The 23,930-nt window shown below is 44.0% G+C and overlaps 2 protein-coding genes across 7 annotated transcripts; one reads left to right on the top strand and one right to left on the bottom strand.

Annotated features, from left to right (window-relative positions):
• Positions 1-1,328: 1,328 nt before the first annotated feature.
• On the bottom strand, positions 1,329-10,527 carry zgc:113531 (uncharacterized protein LOC541359 homolog). Its single transcript, XM_027021712.2, has 3 exons — positions 10,036-10,527; positions 7,349-7,478; positions 1,329-1,959 (listed from the first exon to the last, which is right to left on the bottom strand). The coding sequence occupies exons 1-3, from the start codon at positions 10,375-10,377 to the stop codon at positions 1,778-1,780; spliced, it is 654 nt and encodes a 217-aa protein (XP_026877513.2). The 5' UTR covers positions 10,378-10,527; the 3' UTR covers positions 1,329-1,777.
• Positions 10,483-23,268, top strand: ccdc24 (coiled-coil domain containing 24). 6 transcript variants are annotated; one of them, XM_027021709.2, is made up of 9 exons: positions 10,483-10,571; positions 10,870-11,459; positions 12,478-12,647; positions 15,340-15,444; positions 16,468-16,542; positions 18,102-18,156; positions 20,892-20,955; positions 21,594-21,705; positions 21,910-23,268. In XM_027021709.2, the coding sequence occupies exons 2-9, from the start codon at positions 11,313-11,315 to the stop codon at positions 22,451-22,453; spliced, it is 1,272 nt and encodes a 423-aa protein (XP_026877510.2). In that variant the 5' UTR covers positions 10,483-10,571; positions 10,870-11,312; the 3' UTR covers positions 22,454-23,268. The 6 variants fall into 6 exon arrangements, with proteins under 6 accessions (XP_026877510.2, XP_026877512.2, XP_026877507.2 ...); XM_027021711.2 differs by lacking the exon at positions 10,483-10,571 and having other exon boundaries at positions 10,578-10,953; positions 11,269-11,459; XM_027021706.2 differs by lacking the exon at positions 10,483-10,571 and having other exon boundaries at positions 10,578-11,139; positions 11,269-11,459.
• Positions 23,269-23,930: the final 662 nt, after the last annotated feature.

Below are 23,930 nucleotides of genomic sequence, written 5' to 3'. Positions count from 1 at the left end.
ATATACTGTGTAATATATTAATATGTAACAAAGCTTTGGTACTCTGTAATGAGGAACAGTGTCTGGGCATACATTACATACAATGCATTACATACAACATAGTACCACTGCATTATTAAACATTGTTTCTCAGTATTTTACTCTGCTAAAACTGGTTTAGTTACACTGTAACATTGGTGGGTTACTGTATCTTCTCCAGAAGTCGTTTTGTTAGTGGACATGCTCACTCAGTTAAAAATATAGTATTCATGTAGTCTATAGAAAACACCACATTTACCAAATCCTGTTTATTTATGTTTGTGTACCTGTCTCAGTATTTAAGGCTATAATGCGTACAGTAGTTTTCAGAATAATGCTTATTTACATTGCAAATACAAAAATGTTTTGAAAAAATCATGCACTATACATCCTTCCAAACAATACAGATATTAAGATGGAAAAGCACATATAGCAGTACACCACTATTACAGCAGACACTACAGTTACAGTAGACACACCACTGTTACAGCACACACATGCACACACACACACACAGCACTGTTACAGCACACACACAGACGCGTGCGCACACACACACACACACACACACACACACACACACACACTGTTACTGCAGACCTCTGCACCTTCATGTCCTGCCAAAAGCATGACCATGTTTGCAAAACCAGGTTTTTAACTGTTATATATACTTTAAACTGTATTAAGTAGTTCCTAAATATTTTATGTGTTTTGAATTCTATTCAGAATTTTAATCTTAAATGAAAAATAAATTCCATCGAAGTTGGTTAAGTATTGACCGTAAGGAAGGAGATTTTTTGTCTGCTGAATCGTGAGTGATTTCCTGCTGTGACTTCTTAAATGTGCAGTTATTAAGAATAATGATGCATTTACAAATACTTTTACTTTTTTAAGTGTTGTTAATGATCTTTATGTTTTGTACCACCACAAGAAGTGGACTGATAAGCAGGCAAAATAGAAAACCAACAAACATCATCAACAAAATAGGTTAGGGGTTAGGGGTTAGCGTTTAGGTTAGGGTTAGGCGTTAGGGGTTAGTGTTTAGTTTAGCGTTTAGGTTAGGGTTAGGGGTTAGCGTTTAGGGTTAGGGGTTAGCGTTTAGGTTAGGGTTAGGGGTTAGCGTTTAGGTTAGGGTTAGGGGTTAGGGGTTAGTGTTTAGGTTAGGGTTAGGGGTTAGGGGTTAGCGTTTAGGGGTTAGGGGTTAGCATTTAGGTTAGGGGTTAGCGTTTAGGTTAGGGTTAGGGGTTAGGGGTTAGCGTTTAGGTTAGGGTTAGGGGTTAGGGGTTAGCGTTTAGGGGTTAGGGGTTAGCGTTTAGGTTAGGGTTAGGGGTTAGGGTTAGGGTTAGGGTTAGGGGTTAGCGTTTAGGTTAGGGTTAGGGGTTAGAAGGGAAATTACAGACATTGTAGTGCACAAACTATTAGTAGCTCTGTGCATACGTTTGTGTCAATGACAGTGACACATAATGAAAAGAAATGAGCGTAACCTTTTCTCCCCCAAAGAGTCAAAATATGCAATAGCAGGAGAGAGACTCCTTGCAATGACAGTGTAATGTCCAGGTGCTGCTCCAGTAGACGGACACACAGCTCCTAATTTATTAATCGACACCTAAGACCGCCAGCACCTAGTCTACACACTGGAGCTTAATTAGGACTAACAAGGCCAAAGTAATATTCAGAGTCATTTAACCTCTTATATAAGAATACACCTCATGTCTGCTAAAGCTATAAGCGCTATATATACACGCACACATATGTTGAGTCAGTTGAGTCCTTTGCCAGCTGTGCAGTTCTGGACTCTGGTGCAGGTGGCCAGGCGATTCCCCTCCCAGTAACCCGCGTCCTGCCCGTCATGACAGCAGCACTTGGTGCAGGAGTCCACCCACACCGTCTCTCCGCCCGGGATCACCTGGGTCCTAGTGCCATCCACATAGCAGTTAGGACCTGAAGGGCCACACAAAGGCAAAGCTGTGTTAGCTAGCTGTGTTCTGCTAGCACCCAGGCTAGCTGGAGGGTTGTCGTCATATATTAATGTATGATCTGTTCCATTGCAAAAAGTACAATGCTTATCACTAAGTGTTTAATAGATCGCTGAGAATTTAGTAGATCACTGAGAGATTCATAGATTACTGAGTTTAATAGATCAGTGAGCATTTAATAGATCACAGAGCAATTAATAGATCGCTGAGAGATTAACATATCAGTGAGCGTTTAATAGATCACTGAGCGATTAATAGATCACTGAGCGATTAATAGATCACTGAGAGATTAACAGATCAGTGAGCGTTTAATAGATCACTGAGCAATTAATAGATCACTGCGAGATTAACAGATCAGTGAGCGTTTAATAGATCACTGAGCGATTAATAGATCACTGAGCTATTAATAGATCACTGAGCGATTAATAGATCAGTGAGCGTTTAATAGATCACTGAGTGATTAATAGAGCATTGAGATTAACAGATTACTGAGCATTTGATAGATCACTGAGATTAATAGATCACTGAGAGATTAACAGATCAGTGAGCGTTTAATAGATCACTGAGATTAATAGATCAGTGAGCACTTAATAGATCACTGATCGATTAATAAGTCACTGAGAGATTAACAGATCAGTGAGCGTTTAATAGATCAGTGAGGGATTAATAAATCACTGAGATTAATAGATCAGTGAGCGCTTAATAGATCAGTGAGCGATTAATAAATCACTGAGATTAATAGATCAGTGAGCGCTTAATAGATCAGTGAGCGATTAATAGATCCCTGAGAGATTAACAGATCAGTAAGCGTTTAATAGATCAGTGAGCGATTAATAAATCACTGAGAGATTAACAGATCAGTGAGCGTTTAATAGATCACTGAGCGATTAATAGATCCCTGAGAGATTAACAGATCGGTGAGCGTTTAATAGATCACTGAGCGATTAATAGGTCTCTGAGAGATTACTAGATCACTGATATTAACAGATCAGTGAGCATTTAATAGATCACTGCGCGATTAATAGATCCCTGAGAGATTAACAGATCAGTAAGCGTTTAATAGATCAGTGAGCGATTAATAAATCACTGAGAGATTAACAGATCAGTGAGCGTTTAATAGATCACTGAGCGATTAATAGGTCTCTGAGAGATTACTAGATCACTGAGATTAACAGATCAGTGAGCATTTAATAGATCACTGCGCGATTACTAGATCACTGAGAGATTAAAAGATCAGTGATCATGTAATAGATCACTGAGCGATTAATAGATCAGAGATTAACAGACCACTGAGCAATTAATAGATTACTGAGCGACTACTAGATCACTGAGAGATTAATAGATCAATGAGCATTTAATAGATCACTGAGCGATCAATAGATCCCTGAGAGATTAACAGATCAGTGAGTGTTTAATAGATCACTGAGTGATTAATAGATCACTGCGAGATTAACAGATCAGTGAGCGTTTAATAGATCACTGAGCGATTAATAAATCACTGAGATTAATAGATCAGTGAGCACTTAATAGATCACTGAGCGATTAATAGATCCCCGAGAGATTAACAGATCAGTAAGCGTTTAATAGATCACTGAGCGATTAATAGATCACTGAGAGATTAATAGATCAGTGAGCGCTTAATAGATCACTGAGCGATTAATAGATCCCTGAGAGATTAACAGATCAGTAAGCGTTTAATAGATCAGTGAGCGATTAATAAATCACTGAGAGATTAACAGATCGGTGAGCGTTTAATAGATCACTGAGCGATTAATAGATCAGTGAGCGCTTAATAGATCACTGAGCGATTAATAGGTCTCTGAGAGATTACTAGATCACTGAGATTAACAGATCAGTGATCATGTAATAGATAACTGAGTGATTAATAGATCAGAGATTAACAGACCACTGAGCAATTAATATATCACTGAGTGACTAATAGATCACTGAGAGATTAATAGATCAATGAGCATTTAATAGATAACTGAGCGATCAATAGATCCCTGAGAGATTAACAGATCAGTGAGTGTTTAATAGATCACTGAGCGATTAATAGATCACTGAGAGATTAACAGATCAGTGAGCATTTACTAGATCACTGAGCGATTAATAGATCACTGAGCGATTAATAGATCAATAAGCATTTAATAGATCACTGAGCGATCCCCCTTACCTCTTTACCCATTTTTATTCACAGTGGTTGCTTCAACGAACCATTCTGACATACATGCTAAATAATAAACCCACAGGCCAAAGTGTTTTATCTTATATGTAAGTATTAAACCTTCTTTCACTTGTATCATCCACGCTCTGCCACACATACATCATCAAAATGATGTCTTGTATCAAGTGACTATCTGCTAAATTACTTGTCTGTTTTCTTTAACCAATAGATTAAATGCCTTGGGTATAATCATTTTAAAAATTGATTTTCCCACGTCAAGTAATGAGGGCATATGCATGTGCAGGTTTAGCGCTCCAGAGATGCCTTCCTTTGCCTTTGTTTGGGTAAATACTATGATTATGTCTGGGAAGCATCCCCAGCGTACAGCACAGGCAGGGATGAGTGTACCCAGCGTACAGCACAGGCAGGGATGAGTGTACCCAGCGTACAGCACAGGCAGGGATGAGTGTACCCAGCGTACAGCACAGGCAGGGATGAGTGTACCCTGCGTACAGCACAGGCAGGGATGAGTGTACCCAGCGTACAGCACAGGCAGGGATGAGTGTACCCAGCGTACAGCACAGGCAGGGATGAGTGTACCCTGCGTACAGCACAGGCAGGGATGAGTGTACCCAGCGTACAGCACAGGCAGGGATGAGTGTACCCTGCGTACAGCACAGGCAGGGATGAGTGTACCCTGCGTACAGCACAGGCAGGGATGAGTGTACCCAGCGTACAGCACAGGCAGGGATGAGTGTACCCAGCGTACAGCACAGGCAGGGATGAGTGTACCCATCTTACAGCACAGGCAGGGATGAGTGTACCCTGCGTACAGCACAGGCAGGGATGAGTGTACCCAGCGTACAGCACAGGCAGGGATGAGTGTACCCAGCGTACAGCACAGGCAGGGATGAGTGTACCCTGCGTACAGCACAGGCAGGGATGAGTGTACCCAGCGTACAGCACAGGCAGGAATGAGTGTACCCAACTTACAGCACAGGCAGGGATGAGTGTACCCTGCGTACAGCACAGGCAGGGATGAGTGTACCCAACTTACAGCACAGGCAGGGATGAGTGTACCCATCTTACAGCACAGGCAGGGATGAGTGTACCCTGCGTACAGCACAGGCAGGGATGAGTGTACCCTGCGTACAGCACAGGCAGGGATGAGTGTACCCTGCGTACAGCACAGGCAGGGATGAGTGTACCCAGCGTACAGCACAGGCAGGGATGAGTGTACCCAGCATACAGCACAGGCAGGGATGAGTGTACCCAACTTACAGCACAGGCAGGGATGAGTGTACCCATCTTACAGCACAGGCAGGGATGAGTGTACCCAACTTACAGCACAGGCAGGGATGAGTGTACCCATCTTACAGCACAGGCAGGGATGAGTGTACCCAGCGTACAGCACAGGCAGGGATGAGTGTACCCAGCGTACAGCACAGGCAGGGATGAGTGTACCCTGCGTACAGCACAGGCAGGGATGAGTGTACCCAGCGTACAGCACAGGCAGGAATGAGTGTACCCAGCGTACAGCACAGGCAGGAATGAGTGTACCCATCTTACAGCACAGGCAGGGATGAGTGTACCCATCTTACAGCACAGGCAGGGATGAGTGTACCCAGCGTACAGCACAGGCAGGGATGAGTGTACCCTGCGTACAGCACAGGCAGGGATGAGTGTACCCTGCGTACAGCACAGGCAGGGATGAGTGTACCCTGCGTACAGCACAGGCAGGGATGAGTGTACCCAGCGTACAGCACAGGCAGGGATGAGTGTACCCAGCGTACAGCACAGGCAGGGATGAGTGTACCCAACTTACAGCACAGGCAGGGATGAGTGTACCCATCTTACAGCACAGGCAGGGATGAGTGTACCCAACTTACAGCACAGGCAGGGATGAGTGTACCCATCTTACAGCACAGGCAGGGATGAGTGTACCCAGCGTACAGCACAGGCAGGGATGAGTGTACCCAGCGTACAGCACAGGCAGGGATGAGTGTACCCTGCGTACAGCACAGGCAGGGATGAGTGTACCCAGCGTACAGCACAGGCAGGAATGAGTGTACCCAGCGTACAGCACAGGCAGGAATGAGTGTACCCATCTTACAGCACAGGCAGGGATGAGTGTACCCATCTTACAGCACAGGCAGGGATGAGTGTACCCAGCGTACAGCACAGGCAGGGATGAGTGTACCCTGCGTACAGCACAGGCAGGGATGAGTGTACCCATCTTACAGCACAGGCAGGGATGAGTGTACCCAACTTACAGCACAGGCAGGGATGAGTGTACCCTGCGTACAGCACAGGCAGGAATGAGTGTACCCATCTTACAGCACAGGCAGGGATGAGTGTACCCAGCGTACAGCACAGGCAGGGATGACTGTACCCTGCGTACAGCACAGGCAGGGATGAGTGTACCCTGCGTACAGCACAGGCAGGGATGAGTGTACCCAGCGTACAGCACAGGCAGGGATGAGTGTACCCAGCATACAGCACAGGCAGGGATGAGTGTACCCAGCGTACAGCACAGGCAAGGATGAGTGTACCCAGCGTACAGCACAGGCAGGGATGAGTGTACCCTGCGTACAGCACAGGCAGGGATGAGTGTACCCTGCGTACAGCACAGGCAGGGATGAGTGTACCCATCTTACAGCACAGGCAGGGATGAGTGTACCCAGCGTACAGCACAGGCAGGGATGAGTGTACCCAGCGTACAGCACAGGCAGGGATGAGTGTACCCATCTTACAGCACAGGCAGGGATGAGTGTACCCATCTTACAGCACAGGCAGGGATGAGTGTACCCAGCGTACAGCACAGGCAGGGATGACTGTACCCATCTTACAGCACAGGCAGGGATGAGTGTACCCAGCGTACAGCACAGACAGGGATGAGTGTACCCAACATACAGCACAGACAAGGATGAGTGTACCCAACGTACAGCACAGACAGGGATGGAGATCACAGATGGAAAACATGATGAACTCTGCAGTTTATCCACTGTTGCGCATTGCGGATTACGTGAGGATATTTCACATGGGGTTATTATCACCCACATATCACAGAGGATGTACAACACCAGTCACCATGCATCCGGCAGCCTTGTGTGGGCCACTGGTGACCACAGCAATTAAGCTCCAAACAGTGGGATAGTGCAGCTCTTCAGTCGTATTCAAATTGGCTCACCATCTTTACAGTCTGGGCAGCACTTCCCTCTCTGATAAGCTGGGTTCACACATGGGGGTGGAGCACAGTCTGCTACCAGACACCTGGCAATGCCGTCGCTGTCACAGGTGCACTGCTCGCATTCTGAAGGCTGGGAAACACACACACACATGATTACTAGTTGATTAATTTAATAACACGAGTTTAATAACACCATTAATAGTTTAATAACACTAGTTTACTAACATGATTACTAGTTTAATAACACTAGTTTAAAAACATGATTACTAGTTTAATAACACGATTACTAGTTTAATAACACTAGTGTAATAACATGATTACTAGTTTACTAACACTAGTTTAATAACATGATTACTAGTTTAGTAACACTAGTTTAATAACACTAATTTAATAACATGATTACTAGTTTAATAACACGATTACTAGTTTAATAACATGATTACTAGTTTAACACTAGTTTAATAAGACTAGTTTAATAACATGATTACTAGTTTAATAACACTAGTTTAATAACATGATTGCTAGTTTAATAACAGTAGTGTAATAACACGATTATTAGTCTAATAACAGTAGTTTAATAACAATAGTTTAACAACATGATCCCTAGTTTAATAACATGATTACTAGTTTAATAACACTAGTGTAATAACAAATTACTAATTTAATAACACTAGTGTAATAACATGATTACTAGTTTAATAACACTAGTTTAATAACACTAGTTTAACATGATTACTAGTTTAATAACATGATTACTAGTTTAATAACACTAGTGTAATAACAAATTACTAATTTAATAACACTAGTTTAATAACATGATTACTAGTTTAGTAACACTAGTTTAATAACATGATTACTAGTTTAGTAACACTAGTTTAATAACACTAATTTAATAACATGATTACTAGTTTAATAACACGATTACTAGTTTAACACTAGTTTAATAAGACTAGTTTAATAACATGATTACTAGTTTAATAACACTAGTTTAATAACATGATTGCTAGTTTAATAACACTACTTTAATAAGACTTGTTTAATAACATGATTACTAGTTTAATAACAGTAGTGTAATAACACGATTATTAGTCTAATAACAGTAGTTTAATAACAATAGTTTAACAACATGATCCCTAGTTTAATAACATGATTACTAGTTTAATAACACTAGTGTAATACCAAATTACTAATTTAATAACACTAGTTTAATAGCATGATTACTAGTTTAATAACACTAGTGTAATAACATGATTACTAGTTTAATAACACTAGTTTAATAACACTAGTTTAACAACATGATTACTAGTTTAATAACATGATTACTAGTTTAATAACGCTAGTTTACTAACATGATTACTAGTTTAATAACATTAGTTTAATAACACTAGTTTACTAACACTAGTTTAACAACATTACTAGTTTAATAACACGATTACTAGTTTAATAACGCTAGTTTACTAACATGATTACTAGTTTAATAACATTAGTTTAATAACACAAGTTTAATAACACTAATTTAATAACATGATTACTAGTTTAATAACAGTTTAATAACACTAGTTTACTAACACTAGTTTAACAACATGATTACTAGTTTAATAACACGATTACTAGTTTAATAAGACTAGTTTAATAAGACTAGTTTAATAGCATGATTACTAGTTTAATAACACTAGTTTAATAACATGATTACTAGTTTAATAACGCTAGTTTACTAACATGAATACTAGTTTAATAACATTAGTTCAATAACACTAGTTTACTAACACTAGTTTAACAACATGATAGTTTACTAACATGATTACTAGTTTAATAACATGATTACTAGTGTTATAACACTAGTTTAATAACACTAGTTTACTAACATGATTACTAGTTTAATAACACTAGTGTAATAACACTAGTTTACTAACATGATTACTAGTTTAATAACACGATTACTAGTGTTATAACACTAGTTTAATAACACTAGTTTACTAACATGATTACTAGTTTAATAACACTAGTGTAATAACACGATTACTAGTTTAATAACACTAGTTTAATAACACTAGTTTACTAACATGATTACTAGTTTAATAACACGATTACTAGTGTTATAACACTAGTTTAATAACACTAGTTTACTAACATGATTACTAGTTTAATAACACTAGTGTAATAACACTAGTTTACTAACACGGTCACTAGTTTAATAAGACTAGTTTAATAACACGATTACTAGTTTAATAACACTAGTTTAATAACACTAGCTTAACAACATGATTACTAGTTTAATAACACGATTACTAGTTTAATAACGCTAGTTTACTAACATGAATACTAGTTTAATAACATTAGTTTAATAACACTAGTTTACTAACACTAGTTTAACAACATGATTACTAATTTAATAACACGATTACTAGTTTAATAACACTAGTTTACTAACATGATTACTAGTTTAATAACACGAGTTTAATAACATGATTACTAGTTTAATAAGACTAGTTTACTAACACGGTTACTGGCATTTCTACAGTAATGGTGTAACAGCTCATTTCGCCCTGAACACTTGGTGGCGTTGAAGGCCTGAAACTAAATCCACGACTTGACCACGGACTCGGAGTTTAATGGCTGGACAGGAATAAAGTGATTTAATGCGAATCTGCTGCAGTGTAATCGTCATCTTAACCTCGGCACTGTACCTGAAAGGCCTGGCCCAGATCGTACACTTCACCCCGGTACTCGCAGCCGATCTTCTCGCATCTCGGGCAGCAGTCGGTCGGGTAATGACTCACATGGATGCACGCGGTTGGCAGGGACGTGCACGCCGTCCTCGCGCAGAGCGACCCTCCGGAGGTGCACTCGCACTGAGCACAGGGGTCGGAGTCCAGGAAATACCATTCACCCACGTAGTACACGGAGCCGTTCTCCTCACAGGTGGCCCCGTGTCCGGCGGAGAAGGACAAAGATCCGCGGAGACACAGCACCCAGAGCAGACACACAGCACCTGGAGCCCGTGCGGCCCAGTGGAGAAGCACGGCCATGTTCACTTAAGCCTCAAACCCACAGCGCGACACAAACGTTCACCGGCCGTTCGCGTTTACGGTAACACGGCAGGTTTCCGCGTGCAAACTAAACCGTTGCATTGTAGGAGACTTTCTGCGCGCTCTCGCAAGTCCGCGGGGAGGCGCGCGGCTCTCGTGCCGCTCAGTGTTACGTTTCATTGCGCACGTGACGGGTGAGTACCGGACTGTTGATGGGCAGAATACGACAGAGTACGACAGAGTCGGTGCTATTGACTATTGACCAAGTCTAATTATATGTAAATGTTGTGAATGCTTTGATAAAGTTAACCCTTTTTAAATGATTGTAATCAAACTTAGTTCCGGTATAGGTATATATAACTAAAATTAGTTTTTAAAAGACAGTTCAAGGTAACAAACTATACTGGCTAATAATGACTTCATAAATGTTTTCAAACCCGCTCATTTTACGCCATGATTCATTATTTTATTCATTTTTTCTCCTTTGATTAGAGCATGTAGCAGGTAATCTCGCGATTCTTCCGTCCTAGCAACAGCACTGTTTACACTAGATACGGGACGCGACGAGGATATTCGGTAAGATAAAGGCAGCACATCTTTTATAATGCACAGACAAACTTAATGAACCTAAGCGTTTTATGATGCGTTTTATGATGCACCAAGAATAGTTTTAACTATCCACCTTGTCAGTGGAAACTCTTTGTGTACTTCTGATGCTACAGATGAGGTTGCAGTGGTGAGGTCACCTAACTGTAGACACAGGCAGGTCTTACACATGCTTCTCTCTCTCAAGTGATTTTGGATCATTTTTAGCAGTACCGTGACCTGTATAATTCAGCTTTTGAACGATGATTTTGACTGGTTGTGTTTCTTCCTGATGTTCTTATTCAGTGTGGCCAGAATGGTTTCAAGTCACTGATACGGATGTCTGCTTGATGTCGGAGATGCTACATGGGGATTTTCCAGACCAGCAGTCTGTGTGGAACTTAGTCAAGGAATTTGTACCTGATTCCGAGTTTCCTGAGATTCGGACTGTACTTGGAAATGCGCTTGTAGATATGTACACAGAGATCTATTCTGAGGTAAAGGAGGCAGTAACTTACATTAGGAACTGACACACACACACACACACACACACACACACACACACACACACACACAACTGAATAGCTAGTTTTAGATGTAGACCTCTTACATCTTTCAAAAGATCTTAGCACTCTGAAAAACATTTCACCTGCAACTCTTTTAAGTTACTTAGTAGGTTTTTGGCATATGATTTAACCAAAAGAAACAGAAATTAAACATACTGGCTATGGTTACAAATCTTTATTTATATTCTAAAGCACTCTATCCCAGTGTGACATTATAAAAACACCTAGAAATGGTCCCTGGACTTGTGCCATGGCTGAACTAGCAGGCCTGTGTTACTGTTTACATTTGAACGGTGTGCTTGGAACTGCTGAGCCCAGCCAAACTAAACCTAAAGCCATTCATGCATGAGCATTAAGAAGCTGTGCTTTTGTGTCAGATAAAGTCTGTGGTTTGGCATGAATATGCTGACTGTCTCGCCATATCACACCTTCAAACTTTAAATCCTAACCAAAACCTTTTTAAATCATAGTGTATTCTCGCAACTCAACCAACAATGTTTGGCTTGAACATTACACACGGTGTCTTTTCACAGTCAATCAAAGAACACAGCTCACTAACAGTAGTAAAAAACAAAGTTGTGTTCTGCAAAACCTCAGACATAAAATTGGCTATTTACCCAACTATTTATCATTGATTTACCCAACTATTTAGCCATCTATTTATTATCTATTTATCTATCTACTTATCCATCTATTTACCCGACTATCCATCTATTTATCCATCTATTTATCATCTATTTACACATCTACTTATCCACGCCCAACCTCCATCTAACCACCCCCACTTCAGTTTGACCACTCCCAACATTTTCCCTCTTATATATAATATTTTTCCCCCATGTCATCGGATTGGCAGTGTGATGAAAATTTTCCTGGTCCCTCAGTACTCTGTGCTTCTTTCATTTTGTTGGGGAGGAATTTACCACACACGTGTGTTACTTCACTGCAGGTGCAGATGTGGGAGCAGATCTGGCGAGAGGCACAGCGCTCCAGGCACGGCAGGGGGAACATGAGCCCCCACTTCCCTCTGCCTGACCCCCCTGCTGTCAAGAACCTGCTGCGGGCGGAGCTCCAGCTGCTCCTGCTCACCCTGCGGGACCAATCGGTGCGGCTGGGCAAGTAAGACCACGCCTCGTGGGACGCCAGCCCTGCACAGCAGGGAAGAGACACCAGGGGGCACCAGGCTGCCTGACTGGGAAGGGGCGGGGCCTCTCTGCTGTCTCCTCAGTTGGGTTTGGTTCACAAATGCAGGCTCTGATAAATGTGTTGACCTCACAGGGCTCCCTGACGAAGGGGCCAAAGGCCGAGACCCCAGTTTGTCAAACACGGACCTGTGCCCTGTAGGAAGGGGGCTGTGGCCTTAAATCATTTAGTTTTTGTGGTGCGAAGAAAAGATCCCAGGCCAGAGCGGCATGGGAGCTGTGAAATCTCAGCTCAGCCATTAGTAATTGTACAGAATCTTTCTTCAACTTTGTTTAGCACTTTTTCAAGTAGCACTGTGTTAGTCCTCTAATTTGTGGCATTTTCTGATCAGTTTTGTTGTCTAGATACCTCAGTGGGAGAAGGTGCCTTGTTGTCTGCTGGGCTTTGGACTCTGTTCACCTTAACATCATATCCAGATCAACACTTAACTCTTTTTAAAGGAAGTTATTTACAGGTGCTAATGAGACCCAAAGTGGGGTGGTATCCACATAAAGGGAAGATGGTGGAAAGAATGCAGCTCTTCCTTCTGGACAGTTAGTGTGTTACTCTGAGGGTTGTGTTACGCGACGGTTGTTCACTGACAGATCTTAAAATGTAGGTGTAAATTGACGTGACCTAACAGCTAAGATTAAATGGCTGCCCTCCCGGACATGGGTAAAGGCTATCCAGTGTAGCTTAGTCTAAAGTTGGATGTGATTCCCCACGTGGTCATTCAATGCTATACTAAACAGGCTGGGACCCTCATTGTTGGGAGGAAGTGCACGCGAAATTCGAACGCTCACGAAACGTTCTAAAGCGTCATCAGTGGTCTCGTTCATACGCTGCTGAAATAAACCATCCGACTCGAGACCAACGAATGCCCAGCGCGCGATAAAACCCCGTTTTGTAGCGCTGTTTGTTTATCGCTGCGTTTTGTCCTTGGTCGGACCTCTCTGTCTTTGATCGTATCATTAGGGCTCGGGCTGTTAGTCAGCCGAAATGCCTTCGGATGGAAACGTGGATGCGTGCCCACTGGTTCGCTCCAGGCTCGAGGGGTTTCCCGGCAGGAAACCGTTACCTCTGTGCAGCTGCGAGCAAGGGCGGCAAAGCCTTTTGAAAATGCACTGATTTACAAGAACCAACCGGCAGATTTCTCTCCCTCTTCAGCGCGGACTTCCCTCCCCTCGTGTGTGGTCCGCCTTCGTTCTTTGTGCGCATGATTTGTTAGGGTGAGGGCGGTGGAGTCGCACCTGCCGGCCTGGTGCAAAATGCCTATTGAGTGAGGGCTCTCGCGCGGGCGTGTGAACTGCAAGCGGCGCGAGAGCCTCCAGCTGAAAGAACTCCGTAAATCTCTGCAGAAGAGTGAACAGTGCGGAACGGGAACTCGCATAAAGCTGTGTGCACAACGGATGTCACACAGAGGCCGAGACGTGTGAATAGATCCTTATTTAACACGGATGCATGCCCTAGAAAAGCAGTGATATCAACCAAGCAAAAAGATTTAGTTCTTTTTTTTCCTTCAACGTCACAGTCCTTTTCCGCCTGAGAGCAGCTGAACTATTTTATGATCACTGCTTGTGCTACAATGAACCTTCTGATCCCTCACTAAGCAAAACAAAAACGTGCCCATCATTGCAGAGCTTGGGCTTCCCTCTTCTAGCTGGTGTATTTTACATGCTGCATCTAAAAAGGTTTTTTCCTTTTTGGCTATGTTGGTGTACTGCATTACATATTCTGGACTACAGGGGGTCTGGCAAATGCGGTCATAAAAGCATGTGGTGTGAGTAAAAGGGTTTAATGATTTATTTGTAACGCCTGCTGATATTTGTCTCTTTCAGGAGTTATATTCACATACACAGTGTTAAACCCCCAAATGATAAGGATCTGTAGCTCTTAACACTTGTCCAAATGTATAGCATGCGCGCATGTGTGTGCACACCCACACCCACACGCACTCACTCAGCCACCCAAACACACACTCACTCACCCACCCACCCACCCACCCACACACACTCACTTCTTGCAAGTTGGGAACCCTGCAGGACTATCAAAGCTGAAATATTGGCCAGTGTTGAAAGATGTAAATATTCTTGCTGTCAGAATCCATTCCTCTCTCTTTCTCTTTCTTTCTCTCTCTCTGTCTCTCTATATATTTACAATTCACAAGGAGGAACAACCAGCAATATATATCTGATCATAACATTTGGCAATTGTTCATAGCTCTTGTGAGATCTAGGATTTCAGATTTTCTAAGTACTACGAGGGGTTTGAACTACAGTGGTGTTGTTTTAATACTGTCTGTACTGTGGTGGAGAGAGCTACACGGTGTGAATAAGTGTGTGACATTTTATACACAGGAGCGTGACACAAGTGTGTAGAAAAAAAGGCAGAATTTTATTGAGACAAAATAAGAAAGCTGTTATAGGTAAGGAAGGAAAGAGTAAATACAGTCATATCGTTCAGAAAGCAGCTAGGCACGTCCGTGACAGGCAGCAGTGTGACGTGCTGGAGACGGGCACCTGTGGGCAACTGGGCACCCGTGGGAGATTGTGAACAGGTGAACAGAGTGTGCTAATGAGCAGGTGGGAGCTGGGGCGCTGACCTTAACTGCTGTGTGTTTGTGTTGCAGGGATGAAGGTGAGGTCATGTGTGGGTATAGTGCCCGGGTGGTGAACTATGCCCTCAATGACAGTGTCCAAGGGAGTTGGAGGAGCCCAGACAACACACACACCAGGTTAGGCCTGCACATGTTGTTTTTATGTTGTTTTCATGAGATTATTTATTTTTCTTGTAACCTCAAGATTTCTCGAGAGCACAACTTATTTTGTACATGATGTCAAAATGCATAATTAGGCATATGTCCACATATGCACATCACAGATGAGTGCATACACGTCTACTTTAATCAGACTGACACAAGAGGAAACTCACTGTGACAAACGCACACGCGTGCACTCGTACAATGTTCCCAGTGAACAGGAATACAAGGAATGTCCTTTTCTCTCTGTACTGCACTAACCATGGTTTTCTTGTCACTTATTATGTTATAGAGATTTATGGTAGATTGTCCAGTATAAAACTAAATCTATTGTTGAAACCCTACAGACTTCCAGGCTTCCTGCTTCCCACCTCCACATTTCCAGAGTCTGGCATTGCTGCCATTTTGAAGTTTAGGTCTTCCAAATTCCACCAACTGCTGAAAATAATTTAGTTTGTTTATAGCATAATCATTTTAACTAAATCAAATGGATATAACAACATATAGCTGACACTTTTATCCAAAGTGACTTACAATTATGACTCAACACAACTTGAGGGTTAAGGCTCTTGCTCAGGGGCCCAACAGTGGCAACTTGAACCAGCAACCTTCTAATTACTAGTCAAGTATGTTAACCACTGAGACACCACTGCCTACAATAAGTGGTAATCTCTAGAAAGCAGAAAACAGTAAAGCACATGGTCGCAAAAACTACCTTTTGATACCTGGTCTTATTATTATTATTATTATTTTATATATATATGTTATTGTTGAATAAAATAACAAAAACTTAAACTGACACGTGCCATTAACCTACTGAGTGCCAGAGTGTGTGCTTTGTGGAAGGATTTCTGAACTTGAGCTTCAGAGGCTGTAATGAGCAGGTGTGTGTGTGTGTGTGTGTGTGTGTGTGTGTGTGTGTGTGTGTGTGTGTGTGTGTGTGTGTGTGTGTGTGTGCGCGTGTGCATGCGCATGCTCTTTTATGTATTTTCACTCCAGCTGTGCAGATGAAATCCGAGCCTTGAAGCACAAACTGAATGTTACCCACATTGACGAGGTTGTGACCCATCTCCGGTTAGTACTGCAGCTTCCTTAGCTCAGCCGTCTGGAAAAGTCACGCGGGTATTATTATGATACGGTGATACTGACATAAAAATATGAACTAACATTTAACTGTATATAGTAAAAAAAAATATATCCTTCAACTGTAACTATTAAATGTAATTTTTAAAACCTTAAACCAATTTATTTCATAACCTTAAACACACACACACACACACACACACACACACACACTGAACCCTCCTGACATTACCTCAGAGCCTCATGCTGTTTCATCCTCTGTGGTGTGTTCTTGACTGTGATGTGGGTGTTGGGGAATGTCTCGGCATCATCTCAGAATGTCAGCGGCCGCGGTGCACTCCTTCTCTCCTCCACAGGATGTTTAAAGACGAGCGAGTGTTTCCCTCCCAGCTCCAGGGCCTACGCCTTCCCCACTAGTCGTGTCTGGACCTACTGCTGCTTACAGCTGTGTGTGTGTGAGTGTGTCAGGGCTGTGGAAGTCCCTGAGACCCCTGTCATCCAAACTGATCATCCATTATCCAGTCAAGAAAATGATAGGATGTCTAACTGACATCTCTGCCCCAAGAATGAAAGGTCCATGTCTGCTGTTAACTCTTAGTCTTATTCAGTCATATTTTGCTTAACTAGCCATTCCCTGCACAACACGTTATGGAGGATGTTGACCAGACCGTTATTTTGTGGTTGGACGTCACCTCACCCTGTCCAGAATGTGGAACTAGGCTAGCCTCGCACAGCAGGCCAGGGTGGGTTCTGGGTCCCAGGGGTCAAGGATGTCAGAGGTCAGGACCCTGATCTAGAGCCAGACCAGCAGCCAGCATGCTGCCCCTTGTGGATCCACTGAGCCATACTCCCTTCCATGCTTTTGTTTTTCTTCTCTACCTCTCTACTTCTCTCTGTCTGTCTCTCTCACTCTCCCTATCTCTCCCCAGGATCTGAAGCCCAGCTCCTGTGGGTTTCTGCTAGATCTGGGGCGGTTGGGGGTGTGTGTGGGTGGCTGTGTGCCAGGAGGACAGGGTGGGGAGACCCAGAGTGAACAGGCCAGTCTGAACAAAAACCCCCATTGTGAGCAAATGGATAACAGACGCCAGCATATGTAGGATTCTTGGCCCCTAAAAAAGTAAAGTGAGTTGCACGCCTCCAGTGGTTACGTAACAGAGCAGAAGTGGGTTGTTCTTTCCCGCTGAGCTTAAGGAACGTCTCAGAGGGACCTTTTCTCTCGTAACCCTGCTGCTCATTATGACAGTCCAAACAAGCCCCAGGCGTCATGTGCCGGGTCTTGTCTGAGGATATTTGGAGACTGTGTTTGGGTAGCGCGCACTGCCCAGCTGGAGAGAGTCTTGCAGAAAACCAGAATGCCAGTAAGTAGCTCCAGCAGGGGCTGAGCACTGTGACGACCAGATAAACACGAAACACACGAAACACTGGTCTTGCCACTGCTGTCGCTGTTCTTTATGTAACACAACATAACACTGACACAAGAAGATCGTTTAAAGAGACCAGTTCCTTCAATCCCAAAGCTGTTTTTAAGTGTATTTTGTATTGGTGGACAGGTCAGTCCTTACTGAGGAGTGTGAGGCCTTGAAGAAGGACGTCCAGATCCTGCAGGTAGGAGGTCACTGTCCCTGCCTTGCTCTGAACTTTTTGTCATATTAAGAGCTCCAGCACAATTTGCAGTTACCTGGTGGCATCACAATCGTGGGCAGCCTCTGGTTCCCTAGGTGGGGGTTTAGGGTAAGTGCCAGCGTCACCCTCACATGGGCACTGGCGTCAGGAGCTCTATGCCTCCATGTGGGAGGGACGATCTCCTCAAGCTTGAGGAGGTTCCTGGAGACAGGTGCATGGTGGCCAGTGTCAGAACATCAGCATGAGTACGCCAGTGGAGTAAGACAGGAGTGCACACGAGTAGGCCAGTGTGGTAAGACAGGAGTGCACACGAGTAGGTAAGTGTGGTAAGACAGGAGTGCACACGAGTAGGCCAGTGTAGTAAGACAGGAGTGCACACGAGTAGGTAAGTGTGGTAAGACAGGAGTGCACACGAGTAGGTAAGTGTGGTAAGACAGGAGTGCACACGAGTAGGCCAGTGGAGTAAGACAGGAGTGCACACAAGTAGGTAAGTGTGGTAAGACAGGAGTGCACACGAGTAGGCCAGCGTAGTAAGACAGGAGTGCACACGAGTAGGCCAGTGTAGTAAGACAGGAGTGCACACGAGTAGGTAAGTGTGGTAAGACAGGAGTGCACACGAGTAGGCCAGCATAGTAAGACAGGAGTACACACGAGTAGGCCAGTGTAGTAAGACAGGAGTGCACACGAGTAGGCCAGTGTGGTAAGACAGGAGTGCACACGAGTAGGCCAGTGTGGTAAGACAGGAGTGCACACGAGTAGGCCAGTGTGGTAAGACAGGAGTGCACACGAGTAGGTAAGTGTGGTAAGACAGGAGTGCACACGAGTAGGCCAGCATAGTAAGACAGGAGTACACACGAGTAGGCCAGTGTAGTAAGACAGGAGTGCATACGAGTAGGCCAGTGTGGTAAGACAGGAGTGCACACGAGTAGGCCAGTGTGGTAAGACAGGAGTGCACACGAGTAGGCCAGTGTGGTAAGACAGGAGTGCACACGAGTAGGTAAGTGTGGTAAGACAGGAGTGCACACGAGTAGGCCAGTGTGGTAAGACAGGAGTGCACACGAGTAGGCCAGTGTGGTAAGACAGGAGTGCACACGAGTAGGTAAGTGTGGTAAGACAGGAGTGCACACGAGTAGGCCAGCGTAGTAAGACAGGAGTTCACACGAGTAGGTAAGTGTGGTAAGACAGGAGTGCACACGAGTAGGCCAGCGTAGTAAGACAGGAGTGCACACGAGTAGGCCAGCGTAGTAAGACAGGAGTGCACACGAGTAGGCCAGTGTGGTAAGACAGGAGTGCACACGAGTAGGCCAGCGTAGTAAGACAGGAGTTCACACGAGTAGGTAAGTGTGGTAAGACAGGAGTGCACACGAGTAGGCCAGCGTAGTAAGACAGGAGTGCACACGAGTAGGCTAGCGTAGTAAGACAGGAGTGCACACGAGTAGGCCAGTGTGGTAAGACAGGAGTGCACACGAGTAGGCCAGCGTAGTAAGACAGGAGTTCACACGAGTAGGCCAGCGTAGTAAGACAGGAGTGCACACGAGTAGGTAAGTGTGGTAAGACAGGAGTGCACACGAGTAGGCCAGCGTAGTAAGACAGGAGTGCACACGAGTAGGCCAGCGTAGTAAGACAGGAGTGCACTTGTTTATGGAATAGGTTGGTATGGTTTGCAGTGTACTGATTTGAGTCCTAATTTGCGTGAGACTCATGCCATGTGTACTGACTAGCATGTGAGATGAGTTGTTCTCTCACTGCTTATCTTTGCTGGCCATGAAAAATGACACCCTCCCCCACCAGATGTGGAGCATCCCAGTGCCAAGCAGCTAAGGAATTTAACACACACGTCTCCTCTTCATACACAGCACAGCAAGTACAGTGGCTACAGTTATCTAATACACCCAATGTAAAAATAGCAGGTTTTATTTCTCACAGTTAACGAGGAATAGAGAGCCTAGTTCTAAAACGTCCTCCATACACTCGCATATATACATATGGTTTATTTTAAGAAAAAGATGAAAGATGTTTATTTTAAGAACATGGGGAGATAGGGGAGAGGTCAAAAGAAAGCTAAAAAATGAAAGAGACAAAATGAAAAGGGTAGAAAAACAGCAAAACAGCGAGAGGGAGAAAGAAAAGAGGGGGAGAGAAGAAGAATGAAAGAGAAGAAGAATCGAAAAGAGAGAAAGAGAGAGACGGGTTCTGGTTTTCCTCTGTGCTCCATTACTCACCCTGCGCGCTTGGGTTTCAACCCCCCAGCAGAGCCACAGGCGGAGCAGATGCGCTCGTGTTTCACATGGGTGACGGGCTCTCACCTGCAGCCTGAGCTGACACCAGGATGATGCTTAGATGCTGATTACACCTCAGACACAGGAAACGCTGTGTTGCCATCAGCCAAATTACACATTCACTAATGACAAGGCCTGCGAGGCTGGGCTGTGCCCATCAGGCTAGACCTCGTATAGCAGAGCGTTTATAACAAACCTGTGGTAAACATTGACTAGTGAAGTAAGACACTGTCAGAAAATGGCCAGTTTTTGTGGAGCTGTGTGTAATATGGAACCTTATACTTATAACATATAACATTTTTTAAAACATTGATTGTTCATTGGACTTTTGAATGTTTTGCTAGACTTCATAGAGATGTGTCACAGCACCAAGTATTTTAACATAGTAATCGTAGTTCCCTGTGTAATTTGTTTTCTGTTTGTGTGTGTGTTTTTCAGGAGAGTGTGGAGTTGGAATATCAGAGGCAGGCTGGTCCTGAATTAGTGGAGCCAACCTTAACAGGTCAGTTAGTACCTACAGAATCCTCTCACCTTGACATCCTCCTGTTCGTTCAGTTTGGTTTTCTTTATGTCTGTAGTTGTGAGTTGTTGTGAAACTTTGGTAGGTTCAGTTGCTTGCTTGCATAGCCTCTGCTCTGCGGGCTTTTCCACCTCCAAACCGAGCGCCATCCTTGGCCATTAGCACCAGTCTATTAAAAGTCTTTAAGTATATCCAGATGTGCTGTTGGCTGACATGCGTAATTGTGTTTGACTGCCATCTAGTGGTTCGGCGCTAAATGTATATCCACTTTTGCCACCTTTCTGTACCCACAGGAATCACATAGTGTGACATTTGTTGTAAAAAGTGGTCTATAAATAAATTTGATGTTATTTGTTTGACACAGTAGCATGTAAATGCAGTGCACAAACAGTTGTGTGTTTAGTGAACACTGTCCTGGCTTTGGAAAGTTAAAGCACTTTGGTCTGCTTTGTAAACAAAACGTCTGCACAGAAGCAGGGGCCCCTGTCGCTCTGCTCTAAAGATGAATTATGAACACATCCAGCAGACAGGTGACTCCGCTGGGACGGTGGGAGGTGGGAGTGGGCTCACGATTAGAGGAGGTGCCCTAGCTCTTTGCTAGTGCTGATGTCTCCTTGTAGAGCTGAGGGAGGAGAGGCGGGTCATCCAGAGGGACCTGCAGGCACTGAGGTTGACGGACAAGGCCTCCTGCTCAGATATGCCCAATCCCTGCGTCCCTCCAGCCCCTACCAGGTCTGCACATGTGAATCTGCTCCGCCCAGTTACATGTGACTCTCAATCAGCAGATACTGTACCACCATCCATTTTTGTTGTTTGTAGTGCAACTCCTACAGGTTTAATTAAACCACAGCTTTATTAGGTTGAGAGAATATTTACAAAATTTTGGCAGCAGTGCTGACTGAATCAGTATTTGTACTAATACTGTGGTTACTCCAGGGACTCAATGCTGGCCACTGTGACTGCAAGTGACCCACAGATGAAGATCTCGCTGGCTCTCCCGAGGACAGACTGTCCCGGTACCAACCCCTCTCCTCCAGCTAGCTCCCGCCAGCCAGGCCTGTCAGGCCAACCCTGGGACAGACCTGCCTCTAAGGTCCTGGCTCCCGAACCGGCCCGGCGCCTAGACTCGGATCAGTCCGGCCTGAGCCACTGCATGTTCACTGTTCCTGCTGCAGAGTGTCCTACACTGCCACACAGCACCTCTGGGTCTTCTGTGAGGTCTTCCCACCACAGCGTCGTGCCCAGAGAGAAACGCTGTGCGGAGCGTCCTGTGGGCACCATGAGCTCCATACCACACCTTGCCGTGGGCTCAGACCTTGGGCAGCCGCACCGGTCCATGCAGCCTGGCCCAGATGCAAACCAACCCCTGCCACCACTGTACCCCACTCCACCTGCAGTGCAGAGAATGGCCAGCAGAGGTCAGCAGGCAAGCAGGCGCATGCGGTTCCTCCAGGCAGGAAGCCTGCTTAGCCCCTCTTGAGCTTGGCTGAGAGAGGAAGGCATCTCTGTAGCCCCCAGCAGAGGCATGAGTGGGCAGAAGTGTAGACGTGGCTCCGTAAACAATACTGGAGGTGCTTTTATGAGTGGTTAGAGTGGTTACAGACGGAGGACTTGGAGATGGAATACTGGTCAGTTTACTTCACATTCTCATGGACGCTCCTTACCTTTTGAATCTAACTTTGCCTTGAAGCCAGTTGTTTACACCCTTATTAAATGTATTTGATTGGTATAAGGATGAGACAGAAACTGATCTTTAAAATAAACTTTATTTTTTAACCATTTGATATTGAACAGTTTAAGATACACAGCTGACATAACTAAGACTTTTTTTTTTTTTTTGGCCCTAAGGTTCAAAGACATGGTTAGATGCAGTCGAGTACAGAGCTCATTGTGCTTAACTCTCTCAGGATTTACCACAACATGAGAAGACAAATATTCATCATACAGTAGTAGACACAGACCCCTGTAAAATATGAACTCCAGTATAGCACAGGACCCGGGTGGTGGGTGATCGCTGTTCCTTTAAACATCATAAACGTGACATTGTAAAGTGCTGCACCAACATGAAAATACACGATGCTGAATTCTATTCTGAAATAAAAACTCCATGCGACTGGGGAGTGGACTTCACAGCTACTGTTCCGCCACTGTCCAGTAGGTACTTCTGCATTAATACATTAATGCAAAACAACCTCACAAAAATATGTTCAGTTCATTTTCAGTGAAAATGGAAAATGCATCAGGACAACAAAACTGTATGAGCAGGAGAGTTTTTACAGCGTGTCAGTATCTCCGCTCCGCTGGAAGATTCAAAGGGCAAAGGTCAACCCTGTAGCTTAGGTCAAGGCTTGGTTTTTTTCAATAAAATCGGCAACTAAAAATTAAACAAGTAACCCAGTGACGAGATGAGTTGCGTAATTCAGGTTTCACTCGTCCACCCGACAAGCCCCGTGTACTCCTTGGGTCTTTACAGAAACGTATCCGTCCTTTCTAACGCTAGCAGTTAATTTTCTCTCTAATAAACAATGTTATTGCTACAAGGAACTCAGGTTTATTAGTCTGGAAACACCCACCTTTTGAAATGATATCATACAGGTTTTTCATCATGACTTTAAAAACACTTGCCAGATACTGGACATGTATTTCCAAATAAACCAGTGTGCTACATGAATCAGAAATGTGTACTATGAATGTCCCAGACATTCCCAGGCATTGTGTACAGACATTTCCTAGATTACCAGAGGATACTAATACGCCACCAAACGTCATCCAGGCAGCAGTTACTAGACTGTGGTGGAGCTCGAACACTGTGTGGAGCTGAGGAACATCAGATTGATGCTGGGAACAGCCGTTCTCTGGCGTTGAAGTTTTAACCCATAGTGTTAGTTTGGCAATACCTTTGATAATGGCTGGCTTGAACGTGAATACCATGTAGTGTGACTAGAAACACACAAAAA

The sequence above is a fragment of the Electrophorus electricus genome, chromosome 18, assembly GCF_013358815.1.
Source record: "Electrophorus electricus isolate fEleEle1 chromosome 18, fEleEle1.pri, whole genome shotgun sequence".
Taxonomy (NCBI): domain Eukaryota; kingdom Metazoa; phylum Chordata; class Actinopteri; order Gymnotiformes; family Gymnotidae; genus Electrophorus; species Electrophorus electricus.
The sequence above is the reverse complement of the archived record's forward strand: the minus strand, read 5'-3'. Positions and strand labels throughout refer to the sequence as shown.

Excerpts from the sequence above, each read along its gene's own strand:
- zgc:113531 (XM_027021712.2), bottom strand. The coding sequence starts at position 10,377 with ATGGCCGTGCTTCTCCACTGGGCCGCACGGGCTCCAGGTGCTGTGTGT. Across the intron at positions 7,479-10,035 it reads ATCTGGGCCAGGCCTTTCAG|CCTTCAGAATGCGAGCAGTG; the intron begins GTACAGTGCCGA and ends TGTGTTTCCCAG. Across the intron at positions 1,960-7,348 it reads CTGCCCAGACTGTAAAGATG|GTCCTAACTGCTATGTGGAT; the intron begins GTGAGCCAATTT and ends GTGGCCCTTCAG.
- ccdc24 (XM_027021709.2), top strand. The coding sequence starts at position 11,313 with ATGTCGGAGATGCTACATGGGGATTTTCCAGACCAGCAGTCTGTGTGG. Across the intron at positions 11,460-12,477 it reads ACACAGAGATCTATTCTGAG|GTGCAGATGTGGGAGCAGAT; the intron begins GTAAAGGAGGCA and ends ACTTCACTGCAG. Across the intron at positions 15,445-16,467 it reads CCAGACAACACACACACCAG|CTGTGCAGATGAAATCCGAG; the intron begins GTTAGGCCTGCA and ends TTTTCACTCCAG.